The 24,838-nt window shown below is 42.8% G+C and overlaps 2 protein-coding genes across 2 annotated transcripts in view; one reads left to right on the forward strand and one right to left on the reverse strand.

Annotated features, from left to right (window-relative positions):
- Positions 1-14,814, reverse strand: part of slx4ip (SLX4 interacting protein) — a 62,777-nt gene extending 47,963 nt beyond the window's left edge. Inside the window, exon 1 of the mRNA XM_080448589.1 lies at positions 14,751-14,814. Within this exon, the coding sequence (XP_080304715.1) occupies positions 14,751-14,777 (27 nt within the window). The 5' untranslated portion in view covers positions 14,778-14,814. The remainder of the gene's footprint in view (positions 1-14,750) is intronic.
- Positions 14,815-18,929: 4,115 nt separating this feature from the next.
- Positions 18,930-24,394, forward strand: mkks (MKKS centrosomal shuttling protein; the record flags this gene model as incomplete). Its single annotated transcript, XM_080448585.1, has 5 exons — positions 18,930-19,617; positions 20,810-21,151; positions 22,300-22,481; positions 23,051-23,161; positions 23,871-24,394. The coding sequence occupies 5 exons, from the start codon at positions 18,930-18,932 to the stop codon at positions 24,294-24,296; spliced, it is 1,749 nt and encodes a 582-aa protein (XP_080304711.1). The 3' UTR covers positions 24,297-24,394.
- Positions 24,395-24,838: the final 444 nt, after the last annotated feature.

Genomic DNA, 24,838 nt, shown 5'->3' on the forward strand with positions numbered 1-24,838 from the left:
GTTTGTTACACGCTTCAACGAAAAGGGAAGGGCAAAGAGCAAGCTGAACAGTGACAGTGAGAGCACGGCAGGAAGAGAGAGAGATTGAGAGAGAGAGAGAGAGAGAGAGAGAGAGAGAGAGAGAGAGAGAGTGAGGGAGAAAGTATCCATTTTACTTTGATCACAACAATAACAGTCGGGCTGGGGGATCTTTTGTCAAGTTGGGATTAAGGTACTAAATCAATGAAAGGATGATTCTGTGCAAATTAAGCTGCCAAATGTTTTCTTTTTCACATGAAAGCATTTTTTCTTTCTAATAGTCTTCCCTGTAAACAAAGGGGAAAAGAGTAGCTGGCTTGGCAACTGCTCCTATAAAAAGGTCAAACAGTGGCATGAGCGCCCCCATATGGCCGATGAGTGAATGTCAGGTGTTTGTATGTAGAGTGATGTGTATGAGGGGACTCCCCTGGCTCAATCACTACTCCATATTCTCTATAACAGTGGTTCTCAAACCTTTTTCATGTCAAGGACCCCCAACTTGACACTTATGAGCCATTTGGACCACCATTTGAAAAGATATGCCAGGGACCCCCGATAAGAGAAGATTTTTACGGCTCTAGCAGTGATTCTCAACCATTTTAATTTCAAGGACCCCCAGTTTGGCATGCATTAGGCTACGGACCCCCATTTAATGGCATTTCTATCTCTGGGACCCCAATTTATACTATAAATTCAATGTTAATTTAACTCAGAGTGTACAAAGGGATGTACACTCTCAGAGTTACAGACCCATAAGGGTCCATTTGGTTCCTAACTATCCATCAATTAGCTGGGGACCCCCTGGAACTCCCTCAAGGATTCCTGAGGGTCCCCGGACCCAGTGGTGGAAAGTAACTAAGTACATTTACTTAAGTACTGTAATTAAGTAATATTTTGAGGTATTTGTACTTTACTTGAGTATTTCCAATTTCCAATACTTTTACTTCTACTCCACTACATCTCAGAGGCAAATATTGTACTTTTACGCCACTACAATTATTTGAAAACTTTAGTTACTAGTTACTTTGCAGATATCAATTATTACATTATAAAACATACATTAACCACTTCAGCCCTATTTTATACCTAGGCTATTTGAAAATAGCAGATCTACAAGCTCACAACGTGTCGCGATGCGACGCGTTGTGAGCTTGTAGATCTGCTATTTTCAAACATTTTAGTACTCTTACTTTTGGTTCTTTAAGTACATTTTGATGCCAACACTTTTGTACTTTTACTCAAGTGAATTTTGAATTCTGGGCTTTTACTTGTAACGGAGTACTTCTACATTGCAGTATTGATACTTTTACTTTTTCCACCACTGCCCGGACCCCACTTTGAGAGCCAATGGACTAGTGGGTAGTGAGTGATTTCGGACACAGCCCCTTGTCTTTTGTACAATATGGTGGCACTGACTAATAATGTAGTATATACCATTACAGTGTACTGCACCTGGCAATTGACGTGACTCTGATTTCAATGATGTGACCAATAAAGTGTTACACAGCTCCATAAAAACAGAATGAACACCCATTACCATTCGATAAAAGTCTAAATAAATAAATCCAGACATTAACATCTAGAGGCGATAAACACGTCTTCTCTGAAAACGAAATAGTCTATAAAACAAAAAAAACATGTCTTTTATGCACAGCGTACCCTAAAAGGAAATGGGCACACCAGTTGTTTTCCTTTTTAACCCACTCAATCCGGGAACATATCTTTGGCTATTCAAAAATAGCAGATATACAAGCTCATAGCGCGGCACTCGGTGCCGCGCTACGAGCTTGTATATCTGTATAACTTGTAGATCTGCTATTTTTGAAAAATCGTTAACATTTTAGCAAATCTTTGAATATATATATATTTTTTAAAGCGAACATTTGTACCCTGGAACAAGATATTTTGAGATGGGTGTCCGCAGCCAAATACATATCATTTTGGAGGTCCTTGACATGAAAAAAGTTTGAGAACCACTGATATAGAAACATAGGTTTTTTTTCAACAACAAAAAAAAAGTTAGGATTTAGAAGACATTTCTAGAATCGGCCTCAGGTCTTAATGGGTTAAAAAGCCATTAGCTTTCAGAAAGAAGAAGAAGCAACAACAACAACACAAAAGCCATGGGGTCATAACCATAGAGTTAGGTCATAACAGAGGCGCTTGTATGTGCACAAGCTCTCTCGCTGTATAATAAAACGTGCGCATGTCATGTCATGTGTGTCTGTCTGTGTGTGTGAGGGACAGCTCTTCCCCTACAGATTGTATTCTCTCGGGCGGCTCTCGGGGGCCCTTTTGTGTCACGGTGGTCCACGGATGACCGGTGGCTTCAGCTGACTGGTTCCAACAATTACCAGTGCGTGGGAAAGGCTAGCAGCAGAGGACCAGGCCCTGTCAATCAAACGGGTGAAACGGACGAACTGGCCTGGACCGAGTCCCACGGTTGGCTTACTGGGCCTGAAGTCCGTCGGAGATGGTGGAAGGGAACTCATGATCCTGGGCCTTCAGCGTTTGGCCTTTTGAGACACCAAAGTGTGCATCTGAGGACAGGAATGTTCTCCCAATTCATGACATCCTTCAATATCAATATCAGCTAAGCCAGTGGTTCTCAAACTTTTTCATGTCAAGGACCCCCAAAATGATATGTATTTGGCCGCGGACCCCCATCTAAAAATATTTTGTTCCAGGGACCCCCAGAAGCAAAGATTTGAGTTACAAATGTTCGCTTTAAAAAATATATATTCAAAGATTTGCAAAAATGTTCAAGATTTTTCAAAAATAGCAGATCTACAAGCTCATAGCGCGGCACTCGGTGCCGCGCTATGAGCTTGTATATCTGCTATTTTTGATAGTTCAAACTTAGCCTAGTTATAGCTTAAGAGGTGCTCAGGACCACAATGGAAACAAGCGCTCAGGGCTTTTTGTGTCATCCTTTTTAGCATTATTGTATAACTGTACCTCTGTACTTTTTGCAAACTGTTAATAAAGTATTCAATCAATTCTGAGTGTATAGTGTCAAAGTGATATTGTGTAACTTTGCTTGAGTGTTTTACTGTTTCTGGCCATTACAGCATCTGTTCAGAGCTTCTTTTTTTTCTGCTCGCTTCTGTATCAATACATTTTTGGGGAACAAATGAAAACAAAAAACATTCCAGGGTCCAAAGCACTTCCAGTGAGCCAGTGTAAGAGGGCAGACACTCGAACTCACAACACACAAATAGTGTTTATAGAAGTGCTGCTCACACAACATGTTTATGTGGAACGGTTGTCGTGAAAGATATGCCAGTGAAACATTATATCAAAAATATTTTTTTTGTGATTGATAAAGTTACACAGTATGACTTTAACTGTGTAAAGAATCAATGCCTGAAGGGGGAAAAAAATACATTCCTGTGGGACTTTCAGGACCAGTCAACTAAGCTATGTGGCTTAGAATTACACAACCTAATAGGAGTCTGAGGAGGTAATTCGATCAATAATGAGGCTGCAGAGCCAAGGGGTCTTAGCATGCAGACTTTATGGACAAACAAATGAGAGTGAATCTCCTAAAGTCATTCTGGAGTTTCTGATTGAATTTGCGTTTGGGGCGGAGCGCCAGACAAACTAGCTTTTGCCGCTCCTGTTTTATCACATTAGAGGAGCAACAGACACGATGAGACTGTGAACTGGACAGGAAACAATAAACACTGGCCCCGTCCGTCACGCAAAGACAGCATGTGAGCCTCTGGACTTCTCAGAAGAGGGGGCTTTGTGCCAGGAATGCAAAACCAACACAATCGACGCTAATGAGAAAACTGTTAATTTGCCTTGCTTAATTGGTGGTTCATTGGAGGCAACTCTTTTTTTCCCCTGCAGCGTATGAATCTTTTAGCCCTTTAGCCCTGACTGCAAACTTTCGGCTGAGTAATTAGAGCTTGTATTGTAGCCAAGCATTTAGTGTTGATTGTGGCAGGCAGCGAAGAGACAAAATGCACAACTCCTGAGCTATACTTAGTTGCGTGGCGGGTGTCACACGCGCCCGGAAATAGCCAATCTACAAACTCACGACATGTTGCGCTGCGACACTTTGTTAGCATGTAGAAATCAGGCATTATTTTATCTTAAAGGAGTAGTTCACCCAAAAAATTACTAATTTTCTATCAATTACACACCCCATGAAGCCAATAATTTGATGACCGGCGGAAAGATGCTATAAAAGTATCCGGTAGGACATTGGTTCTCAAAGTGGAGTCCAGGGACCCCCAGCGGTCATTGGGTGGGTACCAGGGGGTCCCCAGCAAAATTAGCTAATAAAGCGTCACAATCATTTTAACCCCTTTATCCATATTTTATACTTTAGCTATCCAAAAGTAGCAGATATACAAGCTCATAGCGCTATGAGCTTGTAGATCTGCTACTTTTGAGAAACCGTGAACATTTTTGCAAATCTTTGAATATGTTTTTTAAAGCAAACATTTGTAACTAAAATCTTTGCTTCTGGGGGGGTCCCTGGAACAAAATATTTTGAGATGAGGGTCCGCGGCCAAATACATATCCTTTTGGGGGTCCTTGACATGAAAACGTTTGAGAACCACTGCGGTATGAGACACAAAGGAGTCTCTTTGAGTCTCCTACCGGAAATACACCCGGTCATCAAATTATTAGCTTAGGAATGCGTAAAAAACAAAACAAATATCCATGAATTCAAGGCTTCATGGGGTGTGTAAATGATAGAAAATACTATTTTTTTTGGGGTGAACTACTCCTTTAAGGCTCTAACTACAATTTGATCAAGTGACACAGAACTTGCCATCTTTGACTACAAAGTGCGACGGTAGGCCTTTGAGGTGAACACTGCCACGACCCTTGACCTCTGTCTGATGAACGTGCTGAGCCTAGGAATTGGCCTCTGTTTGAGTTCTCTCCAAGAAGCCTAATCCTTTGTAAATGTAGTAATAGGAACCACAAGAATCTCATCCTCCCTGAGCAAAGATTAGATCTGAAAGGAGTCGAGGAGCCCAATGCGCTTCTTGAGAGCGAAACGCAATGAAAATAGCCAATTCAAAAAAAGACTCCCTCCCACCAAACAGTGTTCCACATGTTCTCTCTCTATCACGTCTGCCAAGGAATTTAACCCATTAAGACCGGGAACGCATCTGTGTGTCATTTTAATTTCTTTGGTTATTTAAAAATAGCAGATCTATATATATATATATATATATATGCTATTTTCAAAAAACGTGACTTTTTTGGCAAATCTTTGAATATATATACATTTTTAGAGCAAACTCAAATCTTTGCTTCTGGGGGGTCCCTGGAACAACATATTTTGAGATGGGGGTCCGAGGACAAATACATATAATTTTGGGGGTCCTTGACATGAAAAATATATAGCAACATAAGAGAACGACTGATATTAAAGCAACATACGTTTTTTTCAAAAAACTGTTAAGAGATTTAGAAGACATTTGTAGAATCCCCAGAAGCAAAGATTTGCACAAATGTTGACAATAAAATAAAATAAAGCAGATTTACAAGCTCATAGCGCGGCGCTATGAGCTTGTATATCTGCTATTTTTTAACAGCTAAAGAAATCTAAAATGACACAGATGCGTTCCCGGTCTTACAGGGTTAATGAATCTTACATATTCATTAATCAAGACACATTGGCCATGGCCAGCTTAATGTATGGAATTTTAATGCAACATTCCGGGCAAGTTCCACTGTTATTGGAAGGAAGTTTTGATTATGCGCCAAGAGTCAAGAGGAAGTTACTCTTTTTATATACTGTACTGAAGTGGGCCAACAGTGCTTTGTTCTATTTTACACCGACTTTTAGACTATCAGTGCTGCTTAACACCAATTACTTTATTGGTGGCGCTGCGAATGAACTGAACCAGATCTTCCTGTGGGCCTAAACCACTCATCCTTAATTCTTCCACATCCAATTGTGATAACAGTAACATGGTTAAAAACTCACCCCCCCTGAAAGACATTGGAAAACATTAGAAACCCGCAACTGCCTTTCATGAGAAAGCCCACAAATCGGGCTTCAAGTCATTCTATTTTCTGCTGGTAATCGGTAAATAAACAAATAGTGAATCACTCTCAAACTTGCAGTGCTCCTTTCCCTTTTCTGGTCTCTTCACGGGCTCTGGTCTATATCACTCTCAGTTCCCAAGACACTCTCTACCTTCTCCCTTATCTCTCTCCCAGACCCCACTCTCTCCATCCTCCTCCTCCCGCCTGCGCTGAAGAAGCCAAGTTGCGCCGAGGGCCCGACGGGCTCAACGAGGCAAACTCCTGCTGCCCTTTGCCACCGCTATCTACGCCGTATAAGAACCAGACCCCCTCAGCCTGCACTTAGCTCAGAGGCTAACACTAACCAGCCACAGATGTTTACATTGGGAGAGAAGGGGCAGCAGATGCGGTCTCACTCAATAAAACTTGCATCTCTCCCCTCTCTCACACACACACACACACACACACATACACTGACTAGCAGTTTCTTATAGCAGTCTGCTAAGAGAGCCCAGGGGGGGGGTAGGGGGGGTGCTCTTTAGATCTATGGGTATGACAAACCATTTTTCTAAGACTTTTATTCATCTCCAGTCCAGGTCACAATCTAAATGAGCAGTGGTGGAAAAAATACTCACATGTTTTACTTAAGTAAAAGTATCAATACTGCAATATAGAAATACTCTGAAAAAAAAGACCTGCATTTTTTAATGTTCTTGAAAAGTACACAAGTATTGGCATCAAAATGTACTTAAAGGACGACTTCACCACTTTTCAACATATCTTCATATAATAGGTCCTCACTAATGCTCATGATAAAATGGTAAAACATTTTTCTAATCAGTCTGTGTCTCAGAGGAGGGCTGTAGACAGTTCAGAAACCCGTCTACCAGTGACATCATCGATGGGGAATCCAAGCTAATATAAACTGCAGGCTTTGTATTCCTGGAAAGTTGCAATGCAATAATAGATCCCATTGTTCTCGCCTTAATAAAAATCGGAATAAAAATGTTTTAGTCTTTTTGGAAAAAAGAATCCTGCCTAACGATGATGTCACTGGTAGACAGGTTTTCTGGACTGTCCACAGCCCTCCTATGAGACACAGACCAAGTTGAAAAAAATTGTATCATTTTATCATGAGCATTAGTGAGGACCTATTATATGAAGATATGTTGAAAAGTGGTGAAGTCGTCCTTTAAAGTGCCAAAAGTTAAAGTACTCATTATGCAGAATGTCCCATTTCAAGTTTTCAAATATTTTGAAAATAGCCGGTTTACAAGCTCGCGACGCATTGTGAGCTTGTAGACCGAAATGTATATAGGGCTGAAGTGGTTAATGTATGTTTTGTAATAATAATCAAAATCTACAAAGTAACTACAGTAGTCACTGAAGTTTTCAAATAATTGTAGTGGAGTAAAAATACAATATTTGCCTCCGAGATGTAGTCAAGTCAAGTCACCTTTATTTATATAGCACATTTAAAAACAACAGAAGTTGACCCAAAGTGCTTTACATTCACAATAGGGTGAAGTGTAGTGGAGTAGAAGTAAAAGTACTGAAAATTGGAAATACTCCAGTAAAGTAAAAAATACCTCAACCTTTTACTTAAGTACAGCACTTGAGTACATGTACTTAGTTACTTTACACCACTGTAAATGAGTCACAGGGATTTCTCTCTCAGACAGGCAGCCCCACATCGGGTGCTGCTGAGCATGATCATCATCATTGCGTTGGGTGGGGTGGTGTGGTGCGGTGCGGTATTATTCACAGGGAAATCGTACGGAAGTGTTTTGTGTGCAAAGCTCCCCTCATTCAGGTGAATGTTAGCACACCTGAGTGCTCTTTATTTGATGATAAAGAAGGGACACAACCCCAGGAGGAGCCGAATTCCTCCAGCAAGAACAGACAGGTAATATCTCCAGGTAACAGTTCGGCAAACAGCGGTCGATGCAGCCAGGCACATCCCTGAGAAATGGTCGATACTAGAGACAAATAACAGGTTAACAAGAGCCTGGTGTTAGGGGCTGGGCTAGGACAGTGATTCTCAACCTTTTTTTAACTTCAAGGTATGCATGCAAGTATGCATTAAGCCATGCATGGACCCACATTTGATATGATTTTTTTAATCTCTGGGACTGCAATCTACACGGAAAAATCCTCCGTGTTCATTTAAATCTCTCTGAGAGATTACAGATCACTAGGGTCCATTTGGTTCCTAAATATCCACCCCATGGAACCCCATGGAACCCCATCAAAGGACAAAATGGGGGCTGGACCCCACATAGAGAACCACTGGGCTTCCATAAATGCAAGAATAAAAGAAAATATCTGTCTTTCCTTTTGAAAGATCCCCAGAAGTGTTAAAGGGATAGTTCACCCAAAAAAATACTTTTTTTCCTATCGATTAGTAACTCCATGGAGAATTGAATTCATGAATATTTTAATTCAAATTTGATGACCGGCAGGTCATCACCAATAATTGGCTTAGGAATGCAACAAAAACTAAAACATATCCATGAACTCAAGTCTCCATGGGGTGACTAATCGATAGGAGAAAAAAAAGTCATTTTTGGGGTGAACTATTCCTTTAAAATAATGCCTCTAATCTGATTGCAGACAGTGTTGATGTGTGTGTGTGTGTGTGTGTGTGTGTGTGTGTGTGTGTGTGTGTGTGTGTGTGTGTGTGTGTGTGTGTGTGTGTGTGTGTGTGTGTGTGTGTGTGTGTGTGTGTGTGTGTGTGTGTGGCCTGATCTAAGCTCACCTACAGAGTGACAAGAACATTAAACAGCCCCCTGAACCTCTGACACCCAACTGTACTGCAGTACTTCATAGTAAAAAAAAAAAGGGGGAAAAAATGATTTGGCCTCCCTGTCACCGTATTAGATGGTTAGAAAGTCACCGGTGCATATTGCTAACAGAAGGCAGATTGCAGTGGGTCTAAGGCACGGTAATGTCCTGGCAGGAGACAGCAGAGCGGTGTAGTGGCTCAGTGTTTTTAGCCTGAAGGCCCTTTGGGGAGGTCTGAGAAGTGGCAGGTCACTAAAGTCTAAAGCCTGTTTAAGTGGGAGCATACCAGCACCTCCTGCAGTTCCACAGACTTGGGAATGAGAGAGGGGAGGTGGGGCAGAGAGACACAGAGAGAGAGAGAGAGAGAGAGAGAGAGAGAGAGAGATGTCTTGAAAACATTTGCGGTGCCAGACCAGTATCATAAAGCACATTGCTCAACAGCCTGCTGAACCTTACTCGGTCTCCAGGATTATCCTTAAAGGAGCTACACCATGAATTTAAAAACAATATTTGATATTTAATATCATATGGTGTATGTCCCTCAAACCTTTTTCAAAAGGTTTGAGCCTAAATCATCACTCAGATATACTCATCCCAAGTCAATTGTCTCTGGCTTATACAGCACTTTCAGCTGCAATACCAAAACGTCCTCTTGGGCAGGGGGGGGCTACTGAGCAATTCTGTTAATACAAAATTCTGTTAATAAAAAAATATATATAAAAAAAAAAAAAAGAAATGGAAAAATTCTGCATAAAAAGAAGCATCTAAGAAAAATACAAAATCGAAAAAAAAACACTTTGAACATTTTTGAACAATTCCACCAAGTGTTTGAGGTGCCTGTTTCACCCACTTCCGGGGGGCGGAGCCAAAATCCGAGCCCGAAGTATTTGTTCGTAGACCCCCACTTAGGGGGGGTAGAAAAAGTTTCAGAGCGATTCGGGCACTTTTCATTTAACATTGGGTTTGCCATCAAAAATGTTTATGACCTCATAAACATTGCCATTCTGAGATCGCCTGTTCAGACACGCCCATTCTGGAAATCCATGAAATGAGAAGGAATGACTGAATTAAAAAAAAAATTTTTTTTGGGGTACAAGAGACACTGGGGACCCCAAAAAATACAAAAAACCAAGAAAAAAGTGATTTTCATGGTGTAGACTCTTTAAGCCTAATTTACTGCATACAACGGTGTCACTCACTCAAATGAAGTTATTTTTGATGTCACATTTTTCCACTTCTGAAAATGCCCGTTTGTTTTTGGCGAAGTGACACCATCGCAGAACAAAGTATAAATTAGTGCTTCACACACTAGAAGGCATTCTGGTAAACGAGAGTTAGCCTCAGGACATCTTCAGAAGTAAAAAAAGAGTAAAAAAAAAAGAGGCAGATTTTTTCCGAGGAAGGTGATGGCGGACTGTCCGAACTGGCACTTGGCTGGGTTGACGATGAGGCCGTGTTCGCTGAGCCGCTCAAACAGCTGCCGGAGGTGCGTCATGTGCTCCTCCACCGACGCACTGGCTACCAGAATGTCATCTAGGTAGACAAATAAGAACGGCATGTCTCGGAGCACAGAGTCCATGAGGCGCTGAAACGTCTGCGCCGCCCCCATGAGGCCAAACGGCATCCGTAGGAATTCGAAAAGTCCAAAGGGTGTAATGACAGCTGTTTTTGGCACGTCCAGTGGCTGGACCGGCACCTGGTGGTACCCTCGCACCAGGTCCACCTTAGAGAAGATGATGGCCCCCGCCAGGTGGGCAGAGAAGTCCTGTATGTGCGGGACGGGGTACCGGTCGGCGGTTGTGGCGTTATTCAGGCGACGAAAATCGCCGCAGGGGCGCCAACCCCCGCCAGCCTTAGCAACCATGTGTAGGGGGGAAGCCCACGGGCTGTTTGAGCGGCGCACAATGCCAAGGCGCTCCATGGTGGAAAACTCCCCTTTAGCGATTGCCAGCTTGGCCGAGTCGAGGCGCCGGGCCCGGGCATAGACTGGAGGGCCCTCGGTGGTAATATGATGTTCCACGCCGTGCTTCGCCACTGCCGATGAGAACGTGGGTGTGGTAAGGTCAGGGAACCCGGCGAGCAGGCGTTGATACGGATCCCCGGTGGCCAGTGTGTTTAACAGGCAGAGAGCTCCGCCCCCACCAAGCATACAGCGGTACGAAGCGAAGGAGAGGGCATCGATCAGGCGACAGTTCTTAACATCAACCAGCAGGCTGTAAGCACAGAGAAAGTCCGCGCCCAGGAGCGGTGTGGACACAGCAGCCATAACGAAGTCCCAGCCGAAACGGCGCCCGCCAAAACACACCTCCACATACCTGGTGCCATAAGTACGTATGGGCGTGCCGTTAGCGGCGTCCATCTGGGGCCCGTGTCCGCCGGCGATGGTGTCCACGGCCTGTGCTGGCAGGATGCTGCGTTGAGCGCCCGAGTCAACCAGCAGCCGCCGGCCAGACACAGAGTCGGTGATGAACAACAGCTTACAGTCCTGGCCAGCGCCCATAGCCGCTAATGAGCACTGGCCCTGGCGTTTCCCTGCCCCCTGAAAGTGCATGGCTTGCGACACTGCTTGGCCTTGGCCCCAAACCTGGCGTGGTAATAGCAAAGCCCGTCGTCGGGTTGGCGTCGGGCTGTCACCGCAGCCGCGGTGTCTGTGTAGTCCTCCAGGGATGGAGTTGAGGTGTCCTGGTGGGGCAGCAGCGCATGGACAAACTGCTGCCGGTTGGCCAAGAATACCCTGTCTGCCTCTGCAGCCAGACCTCGATAGTCCTTGGTGGTGGAGAAGGGGGAACTGGCTAATGCTGTGCGCACCGGCACCGGAAGCTGCCGCAGGAACAGATGAGTAAAAAGAAAGGAGGGATCAGCTGATCCTAGCACAGCTAGCATCTTCTCCATTAGCTCAGACGGTCTGCGATCGCCGAGGCCGTTGAGGGACAGCAAGTGATCCGCTTTCTCTAGTTCTGACAGTTCGTACAGCTTCAGAAGAAAAGTCTTTAGTGCCTCGTACTTGCCGGCTGCTGGTGGATCCTCCAACAGCATCATCGCTCGTGCCGTCGTCGAAGCATCCAACGCCGCCACAACATGGAAGTATTTCGTTATATCCTGTGTTATTCCTCTCAGCTGGAACTGGGCTTCGATATGCTGAAACCACGGGCGCGGGTTATGCTGCCAAAAGTCGGGCAGCTTGACGGTGGCGGCGTATATATTAGCCTGTACGTTAGCCGCGGCGTTAGCTCCGTTCGGTGCGGGAGCTACTACGTCCACTGCGGGGGCGTCGTCGCCTAACATGTTCGTCTTTTCACAGGGTCACCAATGTGGAGGAAGAAACAGCGAGACAGGAGACGTAGGCACGTTGAGGTAGTTTACTTAAGCACCGTGAGCAGCATATACATTTCATTCATTCACTGCGAGCAGCATAACAACAACAACATTAACCCGGAACCGGAAGTGTCTATATTCCCTCGAGCCTCGCTCTTAAAGGGACAAGCCCTCTTTGGTGAATGTCTCTCATTGTCTCTCATTGTCTCTCGATGTGGGTCACCACAATATGGTGTATGTCCCTCAAACCTTTTTCAAAAGGTTTGAGCCTAAATCATCACTCAGATATACTCATCCCAAGTCAATTGTCTCTGGCTTATACAGCACTTTCAGCTGCAATACCAAAACGTCCTCTTGGGCAGGGGGGGGCTACTGAGCAATTCTGTTAATACAAAATTCTGTTAATAAAAAAATATATATAAAAAAAAAGAAAAGAAATGGAAAAATTCTGCATAAAAAGAAGCATCTAAGAAAAATACAAAATCGAAAAAAAAACACTTTGAACATTTTTGAACAATTCCACCAAGTGTTTGAGGTGCCTGTTTCACCCACTTCCGGGGGGCGGAGCCAAAATCCGAGCCCGAAGTATTTGTTCGTAGACCCCCACTTAGGGGGGGTAGAAAAAGTTTCAGAGCGATTCGGGCACTTTTCATTTAACATTGGGTTTGCCATCAAAAATGTTTATGACCTCATAAACATTGCCATTCTGAGATCGCCTGTTCAGACACGCCCATTCTGGAAATCCATGAAATGAGAAGGAATGACTGAATTAAAAAAAAAAACATTTTTTGGGGTACAAGAGACACTGGGGACCCCAAAAAATACAAAAAACCAAGAAAAAAGTGATTTTCATGGTGTAGACTCTTTAAGCCTAATTTACTGCATACAACGGTGTCACTCACTCAAATGAAGTTATTTTTGATGTCACATTTTTCCACTTCTGAAAATGCCCGTTTGTTTTTGGCGAAGTGACACCATCGCAGAACAAAGTATAAATTAGTGCTTCACACACTAGAAGGCATTCTGGTAAACGAGAGTTAGCCTCAGGACATCTTCAGAAGTAAAAAAGAGTAAAAAAAAAAGAGGCAGATTTTTTTTCCCCTTCCTATCCAGTGAGGTTTATTCGCTCGCTTAAAAAACATGGTGTTGATGTTGTTTGTTTTATGAAAGAGGAGCCCAGAGTAGCGCCTTGAATGCCATTGTTTGGAGTGATCCCCTTCTAACATGCTTGTTTGTGGTTAGTTGGTTGGGCATAGTAAGAGGACTCTCTGCATTTTCTCAGGCAGAGTAACACAACAGTATCATTATGTGCCCACTGGGAAGGAACCTTCAGTGAACCTCCAGGGCTTTACTCTCCCACAACCAGTTAAGGGAGGGTGGTGTGTGGGGGGGGGGGTTAGCCCTGTATGCAGGCATGCATATGAAACGAATAAAGAGAGTGAATGCAATATCTGGTCAACTAAGGCACACATGGCATTACGGAGGATGTGAGAGATCAGTGCAAATGTTTGCGGCGCTTTAGACAAAACTTTCAATAAATGAAACATCAACAAAAGGGGAGACCAGTAGGCTTTTCTTTGCACTTAACAAAAACATCTGAAGTGCATTATTCCTGACAGGGGTTTGACCGAGGATGGACGGCTTTGCTTGGTTTCTATGTGGGGCAAGAGATTCCTCCGCCCCACATCACTGTGTTCATTAACTAAAGCCTGTCTGGGAGACAGTTGGTCTTGGGACACACCAAAATAACACCAAATAAAGACAGCTATGTATGTCCATTTATCACAGACAACCGTTCAAATTCAGGTCAGTGGTTCAAATGTGTATCTGTACTTCCCTCTAGTGGCGAAGAAATAGATTACAGGTAGACAAGGAAATCAGCCACAAGTTAAGACAGATAACTGAAACAAATGTGCGTCACACTGTAATTATTATAGTGACAGATAGATTCTGTAGAGGGGGAGGTTCAAAATTGATGAATGGTGATTTAGCACATGCAATAAAATTAAAACGAAATTATACTTATATACTATTTTATGATTCATGATTATGTTCATTCACCCTGTACATCCTGTTCAGGAAAAACAGTTATATGCTCAACTGCATAGCTTAGTAGTTCTGAAAGCTATAATGTGAGTGCGTGCGTGTTAGTGATGTGTCGTTCATGATCGATTCGTTAAAAAGAACTAGTTCATTTGCCGTGAACGTGAACGAGCTCGTTCACTTTCTGAAACTGTTACGTTCACGCGCGACGTAAAAAAAATACGCTCCCGCCATCACATTAACCACTTTAGCCCTATTTTATACCTAGGCTATTTGAAAATAGCAGATCTACAATGCGACGCGTTGTGAGCTTGTAGATCGGCTATTTTCAAATATGTTAGCACTTTTACTTTTGGTTCTTTAAGTATATTTTGATGCCAATACTTTTGTACTTTTACTCGAGTAAATTTTGAACACTAGAAAATAGCGCTACTGAACGAGAACGTGAACGAATCATTTGAACGAATCATTGCCGTGAACGTGAACAAAATCGTTCGTTCACTGAAATTAACTTTTTTTCCCACCACTAGTGTGTGTGTGTGTGTGTGTGTGTGTGTGCGCAAACAAAACAGGTATTTTACTTCACTCACCTTAATGGTAAACTTAAGAGGAAGCATCCTGGTGGATACAGCAAGTCAAATCACTGACGATGATCTGCAACAAGTAGCAATGCCAATGGATCACACATGGTATCATGGCAACGTTTGTATTTGTAGTGATGGAAAAAGTACTAAAACGTTTTACTTAAGTAAAAGTATCAATACCGCAATGTAGAAATACTCAGTTACAAGTAAAAAAGTCCGGAATTCAAAATTTACGGAAGTACAAAATCAAAATGTGCTTAAAGTACCAAAAGTAGAAAGTACTCATTATGCAGAATGTCCCATTTCACAAGTTTTCAAATGTAAAAAATATTTTTGAAAATAGCAGATCTACACACGTCACTGCAACGCATTGTGAGCTTGTAGATCAGCTATGGTCAAATGGCTGAAACGTATACAGGGCTGAAGTGGGTAATGTATGTTTTGTAATAATAACCAAAATCTACAAAGTAACTAGTAACTTAATCTCTCAAGAACAGATTCTGCTCTGCATTTGAATCTGTCGGGGGGGGGTTTGTCATATCGCGTACACACACTGGCCTACAAGTGGGCGCAGGCACGCCGATTTATGTGCGCGGCCGTGGGGGCTCAACTCGAGCCGCAATAGCCCCGCCCCCCCGCCGCGAGCCGTTTCTCTGTCTGGGCTATTGTTCTAGGTGTCAACGGCGCGTTAACACCTATCTGCGCCCCGCTATAGTAATGGTAATGGTACTGTAAGTTTGAGCCTGACATCTGAGATTCATGAGGGGGCTGACCAATTGAGCGTGGGGGGCGCTGGCCCCGAAGCCCCCCCCCCTATCGGCGCCCCTGAGTGGGCGTGCCTTCAGATCAGGAAGCAGGCCGCGCTTTACCCAATCAAATGTAGTGGGCGGGATTTATGTGTCTGCCGATCCTTCCCCACTAGAAACAAACCGAAACTCATTTAACAATAGCGTCCTCGGAGCAGACAAAACCACGGAAAGATATTCACATTTTAACTTGCCCTTTCTTCATAGAAACAAGTGGGCTTATAACCAAAACGATCCATGTTCTCTGGGAGAAGTGGTGTTAGTGTTCCGTGTAGAAATATTGTTAGTGGGAATGAAAACATAGTCGCACCACCGGAAGTGAAAGGCTGAAGGCAGACCAAAACCCTGGTTTCCTTGCGTACGTGTGCTACGTCGACTTCCTCCCAGAGCCAAGTGAGATAGTAAAAAACAGCAGAGGGCGCTGTTTTTCATTTTCATTTGGCGATGGGTTCCCAGATTGCTAGTAACTTAAAGTGGAGTAAGTATAATATTTGCCTCTGAGATGTAAGGTTGAGTAGAAGTAAAAGTACTGAAATTTGGAAATACTCCAGTAGAAATACCTCAAAATTGTACTTAAGTACAGCACTTGAGTAAATGTACTTATAGTTACATTACACCACTGTGTATTTGTGGTAAATATGTGACGATTGACAACTCTGGGACAAACAGATCATAAATTCAGTCATGTACAACTTTTAGACCAGTCAAAGCACATATAAATGATTCAGGTGGGTTTGTAAAAAACTATGTTACTTCAGTCTTACTTGAACACGATTACAAACAGCAACACACACAACATTGTAATAATTACTATTGTCAAAATACAACACCAAGGATCAGTCTGAGATCAAGGGTCATGTCAGTCAGTAGTGTTAAGTAACTAAGTACATTTACTCAAGTACTGTACTTCAGTACAATTCTGAGGTATTTTTTACTTTACTGGAGTCTTTCCAATTGTCTGTACTTTTACTTCTACTCCACATACATCTGAGAGGCAGTATTTTTACTCCACTGCAATTATTTGAAAACTTTAGTTACTAGTTACTTTGTAGATTTGGATTATTACAAAACATACAGTAACCACTTCAGCCATGTACCTTTCAGCCATTTGAAAATAGCCGTTCTACAATCACAAATTGTGAGCTTGTAGATCTGCTATTTTCAAAAGATTTGTATGCATTTTATACATTTAAGAACTTGTGAAATGGGACATTCTACATAAGGAGTACTTTCTACTTTTGGTACTTTGAGTACATTTTGGTGCCAATGCTTTTGTACTTTTACTCAAGTACATTTTGAATTCCGGACTTTTACTTGTAAACAAAGCATTTCTACATTGCAGTATTGACACTTTTACTTTAGTAGAAAACGTGAGTACTTTTTCCACCACTGATATAAACACACACACACACACACACACACACACACACACACACACACACACACACACACACACACACACACACACACACACACACACACACACACACACACACACACACACACACACACACACACACACACACAACAAGCTAAATGACATACATCTACCGCCAGCACTTTTGAATCATGAGGATGGAAATTACGTCACACTCTCGTTGAATTCCATACATAGTCTAACGTGTACATTTTGACCATACATAGAGCAAGTAAAATGGACAATAACCTTAACGTTCAGTCCAGTAAGATCATTGTATAAACCTAAACCCATGTGATCTCTCCCTTTACTTTAGTACAGTGACTGAGAAAGTTGTTTGTTTACTTCCAGCGGCGATTCATTCCCTGAGACTCGCGAGAAAAACGCTCGTAGGACCCAGAGCCTTAAAGAGAGTTCTGACACTAGCGTCGACTCCCATTGTAAGAATGGAATGCGGAAGTGCTCTGTCTATCTCAATGAGATAGTTCCAATGTTTGGAGCCCGCTTTGCGGCGAGATCAAAGCGTGTCGTTACTCTCTTTTCTACACTCTGGTAGGACCCTAACCAGTGTTGCCAGATCTTGTGAGAGAAATAAGCAACCAGGTCTACGAAAACAAGCCCAAAAGAAGCGAGCCCTTCGCCCTTTAAACATATTTACGTTGGCTATTTAAAAATAGCAGATCTACAAGCTCACAACGCGTCACGATGCAAGGCATTGTGAGCTTGTAGATATGCTTTTTTTTATGTGGATTTTTTTTTAAAAACACAAATCTTGTATGGGGGTCCCCTGGCACAAAATATTTCAAAATGGGGGGTCCAGAGACAAATACATATTACTTTGGGGGTCCTTAAATTGAAAATGTTTGAGAAACGCTGGTTTAAAACAACATTAGGAAACAAGGCCACATAAGCAACTACACTTTAGAAATAAGCCCAAAAAAACACAGCCACTAATATTTACAAGCAACTTACCAGAAAAATAAGCCCAAAGTCGCTTATAATAAGCCGACATGGCAACACTGGACCCTTTAGGACCCTAACGCTTATGTTGGAAACCATGGAAACGCAAGGCAACCCTGAACAAGCCTGTAGTAATCTTGAAATGTTACTACGTTTCTAATATATTCACCTTCATTTTCCTCTAAAAAATAATGTGTTGTCAACGAATGATCTTTATATGGACGTTTTCCAGCTTGTAGAAAGGTTACCGGTAGCTATTAAAAATGTCTTTGAAGATCAGGCAATTTCACAGTTGTTTCTTTCCAGGTTTAATCAAGCAGCAAGCAGTGTCGATCAGTGTTGCCATGTCGGTTTATTATAAGCGACTTTGGGCTTGTTTTTTTGTAAAGTCACTTGTAAATATTGGTAGTGCGGGTTGCATTTTTTGGGCTTGTTTCTAAAGTGGAGTTGCTTATTTAGGCTTGCTTCCACTTTTTTAAATTATTATTTAAAATGTTTTGTGCCAGGGAGCATTTGCGTTGTTAGAATGTTTCAAAAACGTTCCAAATATTCCAAATTTTATTGCAAGAGTTTTTGAAAATAGCAGATCAACAAGCTCACTGATGCTAGATAGCGATGCATGACATAGGTTTTTCGATGAATTGAGCACAAAGGACCCCAATGGAAACAAGCCATAGTGTTTTCTTGGGATTAAAATCCTCTTGACAGACCTTGTATTGAACTGTACTTCCCTGTGTTTGTCTTTGCAAACTGTTAATAAAGTATTCAATTTCAACATAATCAATCTTTTTTGGCTTGTTTTCCTAGACCTAGCTCGCTTATTTCTCTCGCACAATCTGGCAACACTGAAGATGAAACTCATCCGTTACTGGAGGTCAGTCAACAACTTGTAGAGAACTACCGTTACGGTTAAAACGCTTTAATAGGCCTACAAAAGCACTCGATTACAATCGAATACAAATCAGTGGAAAAACGCTATAAGTAAATAGTAATTGAGTGATCATGACTCGACTGATCGCCAAGAAAACGCCGCCTCTGTGCACGGATCAGCCCCTGGACGACCCCGCTGCCCGTCAGAGGGTCCGCGCACTGAGACATCTCCTGACCTCCTGCTACGGACCCGCCGGCAGACTGAAACACGTCCGCAACGACATAGGAGGACACGTCACGACCACCTCTACCTCGTCGGTTCTCCTCCGAGGCGTCTCGTCCTCCTCACATCCCTTGATCAAGCTCATATCAGCCTCCGTCCTCAACCACGTGTCTCGTTTCAGCGACTGTGGATTGTTCACTGCCTTACTCTGTTTGTCTCTCATTGACCAAAGTACTAAACGGTCTGGGATCGGAAGAAGAACCGTTGCCATCGACGTGAACAGGCATCTTCTGGCCGCGTGCACCGCTTACCTTCGTCGCGGTGACTGTGGTTGTAAAGTGGAGCTCGACTTCTCCAGCAGTCGCGGGCTGATCGCCGTGGCTCGCGGCGTTCTCTCCAGCAAGCCGGCTTGTGTGCTGACAGAGCCCGAAACGCTGCACGTCAGCAGGCTGGCAGTGCAGGCTTTTCTGCTGGCTATACCCTCACCCTGTGGTGACTGTGCTGGTGGTGGTACTGGTTCTGACACTGTCGTTCTTGGTGAGATAGTGACTGTGTCCGTTGAGGGCCATCCTGTGATGGACTCTGCGGTGTTTCCAGGTACAGTACGGCTGCCTCACCTCAGCCTCACCTGTCACGATTACAAATTTAAGTCACTCAAACAATTGCGATTAACGATCGTTAGCCCTAGAATGTCTGTGATCTTACATACATTTCATGTATTCCAAATACACAGTCATAGATCACCCTCGTCGACGCACTTTGTAGTGACGATCTGCGCGGCCATAAAAGTGCTCTAAACTCCGTCTGTACTCACCCAATAATTAATTCCTAAGACTTGGAGTCATATTTTGTCCTCTAGTTTCATATCCATTTGAAAGTTCTGCCAGAAAACGTGTGTTTAGTCAAATATCTCCACTTTTCCACGAGCTGCACACGGACGACTTTCTGTACGGGCTAGGGGGGGCTCGCGCCCCCCTAGCCCGTACCAAACATCCTCTTGTCATCACAAACGTCATAACAAATTGACACAGGGAAGCACAAACGAATGGGGAACACAATTGACAGGTGCTTGTGATTGGTTTCGGGGTAATGAATCACTCCATCTGCCAATTGTGTGTCCCAAACATTTGTGCGTCCTAAAGGAAGTTTACATCAGTCCTGCACTCATTCCAGGCCCCTCGCCCGTACAGAAAGTCGTCCGTGTGCAGCTCGTGGAAAAGTGGAGATATTTGACTAAACACACGTTTTCTGGCAGAACTTTCAAATGGATATGAAACTAGAGGACAAAATATGACTCCAAGTCTTAGGAATTAATTATTGGGTGAGTACAGACGGAGTTTAGAGCACTTTTATGGCCGCGCAGATCGTCACTACACAGTGCGTCGACGAGGGTGATCTATGACTGTGTATTTGGAATACATGAAATGTATGTAAGATCACAGACATTCTAGGGCTAAACGATCGTGTGTTTGTTTGGCATTGAACGTTGGAACATGTGAAGCCTTAAATCAAACATTGCGCAGGGCAGATATGACAAATGACTCAAATATACAAATACATTGTTGACATATTTAATAAATGTATACATGTAAAAATGGCAAAAATAGCTGATCTACAAGCTCTGTCTGTAAAGCTTGTAGATCTGCTATTTCTGCTTTTTTAACATTTGAAAATGCGTGAACAAATTTCAACATGGCAACGATTATGACGATTATGCAAAAATAATTGCAATTATCTCAAATAATTGCGATAGACGAGTATGTAATAATTGTGACGGGTCTACTTCCAGGGTTACTGGTGGATGTGCCTGATGTTCTTTACCACAGCAATGTGGAGGAGAATCTGCACTCTGGTCCACTGCAAATGGTGTTATTCACTGTCTCCCTCTCCGGCGACCTTTCTGATTTGGGTGAGTGGACTTTGGAGATGCACGAAGGAGGGGCAGAGTCGGAGTCACAGATCCTGGATCACCTACTGGAGCTGGGGAAACGGATGGTGGAGGAAGAGGTGAAGATCTTTGCCTGCCAGAAGGTCATCCACCCAGTCCTGCAGCATTACCTGAGGCATCGTGGCATAGTGGTGCTGGAGAGACTGGGACTCGCTCTCATACAGCCACTTTGCCAAATGACAGGTTGGCCAGTTATGATGATTAGCATCTGTACTGTTTTTAAAGATGCAATCCCAAACTTATTTCAATGAATAGAAGGCTGCTTTAACCAGTCTGTATAGGTGAGAGGATATGAATACAATACAAATAGTGGTTGGAGTTGGTCTCCCTACTCTTCCAAGTTCCGATGAGAACTTTAGACCCTGGTATCAGATAGGACACCTACTGATTGACAAGTAGCCGTGCCTGAACCTCATATGCCCAATGTTTCTCCTGTTTTAGTTGAGATTAAGAGCGTCTGCTAAACATGCCTAAATTGTAAGGTGTTTGGGGGTGTTTGTCACTGTGCATTTACACTTGGCGTGAAATTTGTCCTCTGCATTTACCTAGCCGTAGAATACGACGTATTTTAAATACGTCTACGAGAGTCGTATTCTACGGCTAGCATTTACCTATCCTAACTATTAGGAGCAGCGGGCAGGGGCTGCTAGGGGTTATGTGTCTTGCTCAGAGACACCTTTACACCTGGCCGAGCAGGGATTCCCTCTTAGATGAGTGATCGATTTTTGGTCTCCATCTCCCATGTTGAACATCAGGGTTAGAATCCAAGGTGTTGCATTTGCAATCGACATAATGCTTACGGATTGCAGCTTTATGTCTACATAGAGCTGCAGAATTGCACATGAATTAAACCTTAGAACAGGTTAGCTGAGAGCGCAATGAAGCAGGGACCCCCCACTACATATTGAATACAATTGTGTGGCAGATTAAACCTTTTCATAGATTTCATAGATAGCTTCATAGACTGTTAGTGTTAATGTCTATTTTCAGACATTTAACCACTTAAACCCTCAATAATTAGTAAACTTGACCTTTGGCTCTGTACTTGGTCTGCTCTTTTATCCATCTACTGTACACACCAAACCTCTTTGCTGAAAATAGCAGATCTACAAGCTCACAACGCTTCGCAGCGGGAGGGGTTGTGAGTGGTTAATACATTTGTATTTGTATTTGTATCACACAAAGATTTGGCGGCCCCCCTGTAGTAACCCTGCCTTAGAATGAATAATGTATACAGAATGATACAGACAGACGATTGTGCCTAACATGTTTTGCACTGTCCCACCACAACTGTATATATGTCTTAAGGTTTTACTTTCATCTTGTACCAGGTGCTCAGCCTGTAGCCACCTTACATGGCACAATTCCACCGGAGGCCTATGGGCGAGTGAAGGGCCTCACTATTAGGCACTTTGGATCTAAGACAATGCTGCATCTACATCCTCTGGACGAGCCAGCGGTCTGCACTTTGATCCTCTGCCACAGGAACGAGACAATGTTGAGCGAGCTGAAGGTAAGCTATAACAGCCACGGTGGCCAAGCGGGCTAAGGCACTTATACACAGTACACAACACAACATTATATTTTAGGTGTTTAACCACATGAAACCTAGCATCCCTCCCTATTCTGGGGTGAATATTTGGCAGAATAGCAGATTTGCAAGCTCACAACACGTCACAATGCGACAAGTTGTGAGCTTGTAGAAACTTGGTGAGGATTAGACCCCTGGGGGACTCAGTGGTCTAACAGAACTACAGAATGAATTAACCACTTCGAACCTGCCGTCCCACCATCCTTATTTTGGGCATGTCATTGTGTCCAGAAATCTTCTAAGATTTTTTTACTTCACCTGGTTAAATAAATGTTAAATAAAATAAATAAATAAACAAGGTTTCTTCCCAACTGCAATGATATACAGCACTACCTGTTGTGTGCATTGGATCTACAAGCTCACATAATAGTGAGCTTGTAGATTGGCTATTTCTGGCGAAAGTTCCCCCAGAATAGGCGGCACTAGGGTTAACCAGTAGACTACCCTGCCCTGATGTTTCAAAATTCCTGTTCCGTGTTTGAATGATTCAGGTGGCATGCCAGAAAACAGAACATGTGTTGAGGCTCACCCTGAGGGAGCCATCTGCTCTCCTTGGCGGAGGATGCACTGAGACCCACCTAGCCGCTTACATCAGAAACAAGGTCTGATTCCCTTTGCTTATTGATTCCCTGAGTGCTCATTAATCTCTATAGCGGAAATAGCCGATCTACAAGCTCCCAACGTGTCGCAATCTGACATGTTGTGAGCTTGTAGATTGGCAATGTTTTACTGTAGGTCGTACAGCAAAGTATATAGGGCTTAAAGACGCACTGAATTTTTTTTCTTTTCTTTTGACAGTATTTAACTTCTGTATTGTGATGTATTTCCAAGTGAAGTAGTGGCTGTGCGCGTCAATCACAACGATGGGGCAGGGTCAAAATGTTCCGGAGCTTGGCTCCTCCAGACTCCGAGCATGAGAGCTTTTTTATTTTGTTTTTGTTTTGTTGTTCTATGACCCACCTGGGTGTCACAATGGTCAACAATGTAAAATCAAAATCAAACAAGGAATCGCCTCAAATGTATTATTTCAGGCTCTGTATTACTATTATTATTTAGCTTTAAACTAGATTGTAAGGGGCAGCAGCCATTTCTGTTTGCATTCAAGAAAGTAGCACAGCCCTCTAGTGTCTAGCATAATCATAGCTCTGATGAATGGAAAATCCACTTCACCGTGGATATGCTGTAAAAGAGTGAAAAACATGTGTTTAATTTCAGCTTGTCTTTAAGTAGTTAAAAACATTGAAGAGTTGCTAGATCCAGATGTTTTACATTCACTTTCTAACATGTCCTCCTGATGATGTCACCTCCTAGGGCCTGCAGGAAGTGACGCAGGCAGCAGCATTGTTAGGGTGCTCACAGGTAGATTACCTGCTTGGGCTGGAGGCATTCTGCAGCTCTCTGGAGTCTGTTGCCCGGGCACTGGAGCACAAAGGTGGAAGTCCTGTTATTGATCTGATCAATGGCCACCACTGGACTGTCGCTGCAGATGATGTCCAATCCCAGAGGAGGGATTCCCTGGGGCCCTGTGGCTGTGGACTAGTGGAGAAAATCGGGGGGAAGTGGACCTACCTGAACACTGAACACTCAGCATTTTCCCCTGAACCTGTGTCTGCAAATGATACCGTTCAGCCAAATGTGCTGGACTCTTTCACAGCCAAAGTCAATGCATTACAAGTCGCTGTAGAAACTGCTAATCTCGTGCTAGATATTGGGTATATCATTCAAGATGTGGACTAGCTGACTATGCATTTTAATCCTGTGGATTTTGTAGATTGGAAATAATAAAGTGAAAGCTCTGCCATTCTTTTTATTATTCATCAGTTTATTCAACATTAAATGTAACTTTTTCTGTAAAAGATAGATACCTGACAATAGAACCATGATGTCAGTCAATTGTTCAGTTAGGGTATTGTTATCAATAACAATTTTGTTAGCTCATTTATTGACCGATATTGGACATTACGATTACACATTTTAAAAATAAGTTGATATTAGTAGTACATTCTTACACATATGTTATCAATACACATGGTTAGTTTTTCTAATGCTTATAACAAAAAAAAGAAAAATGTTGAATGTGAATCAAGGGTGTTTTCTGGCAGAGTGCAAGTTTAGGAAACCAGACCAAAACATTGTATAAATCTTATATAATTCATATATATATATATATAAATCCTTTAAGAATATATTTTCACCAAACTTTTTTTTAAATGAGTGTGTTAATAAATAATGATTTGAAATGTTTTGGTAGGAAATGATTTGTCCCAATTCTCAAGAAT

Source organism: Gymnoscopelus braueri, assembly GCF_963280865.1.
Source record: "Gymnoscopelus braueri genome assembly, chromosome: 14".
NCBI lineage: Eukaryota > Metazoa > Chordata > Actinopteri > Myctophiformes > Myctophidae > Gymnoscopelus > Gymnoscopelus braueri.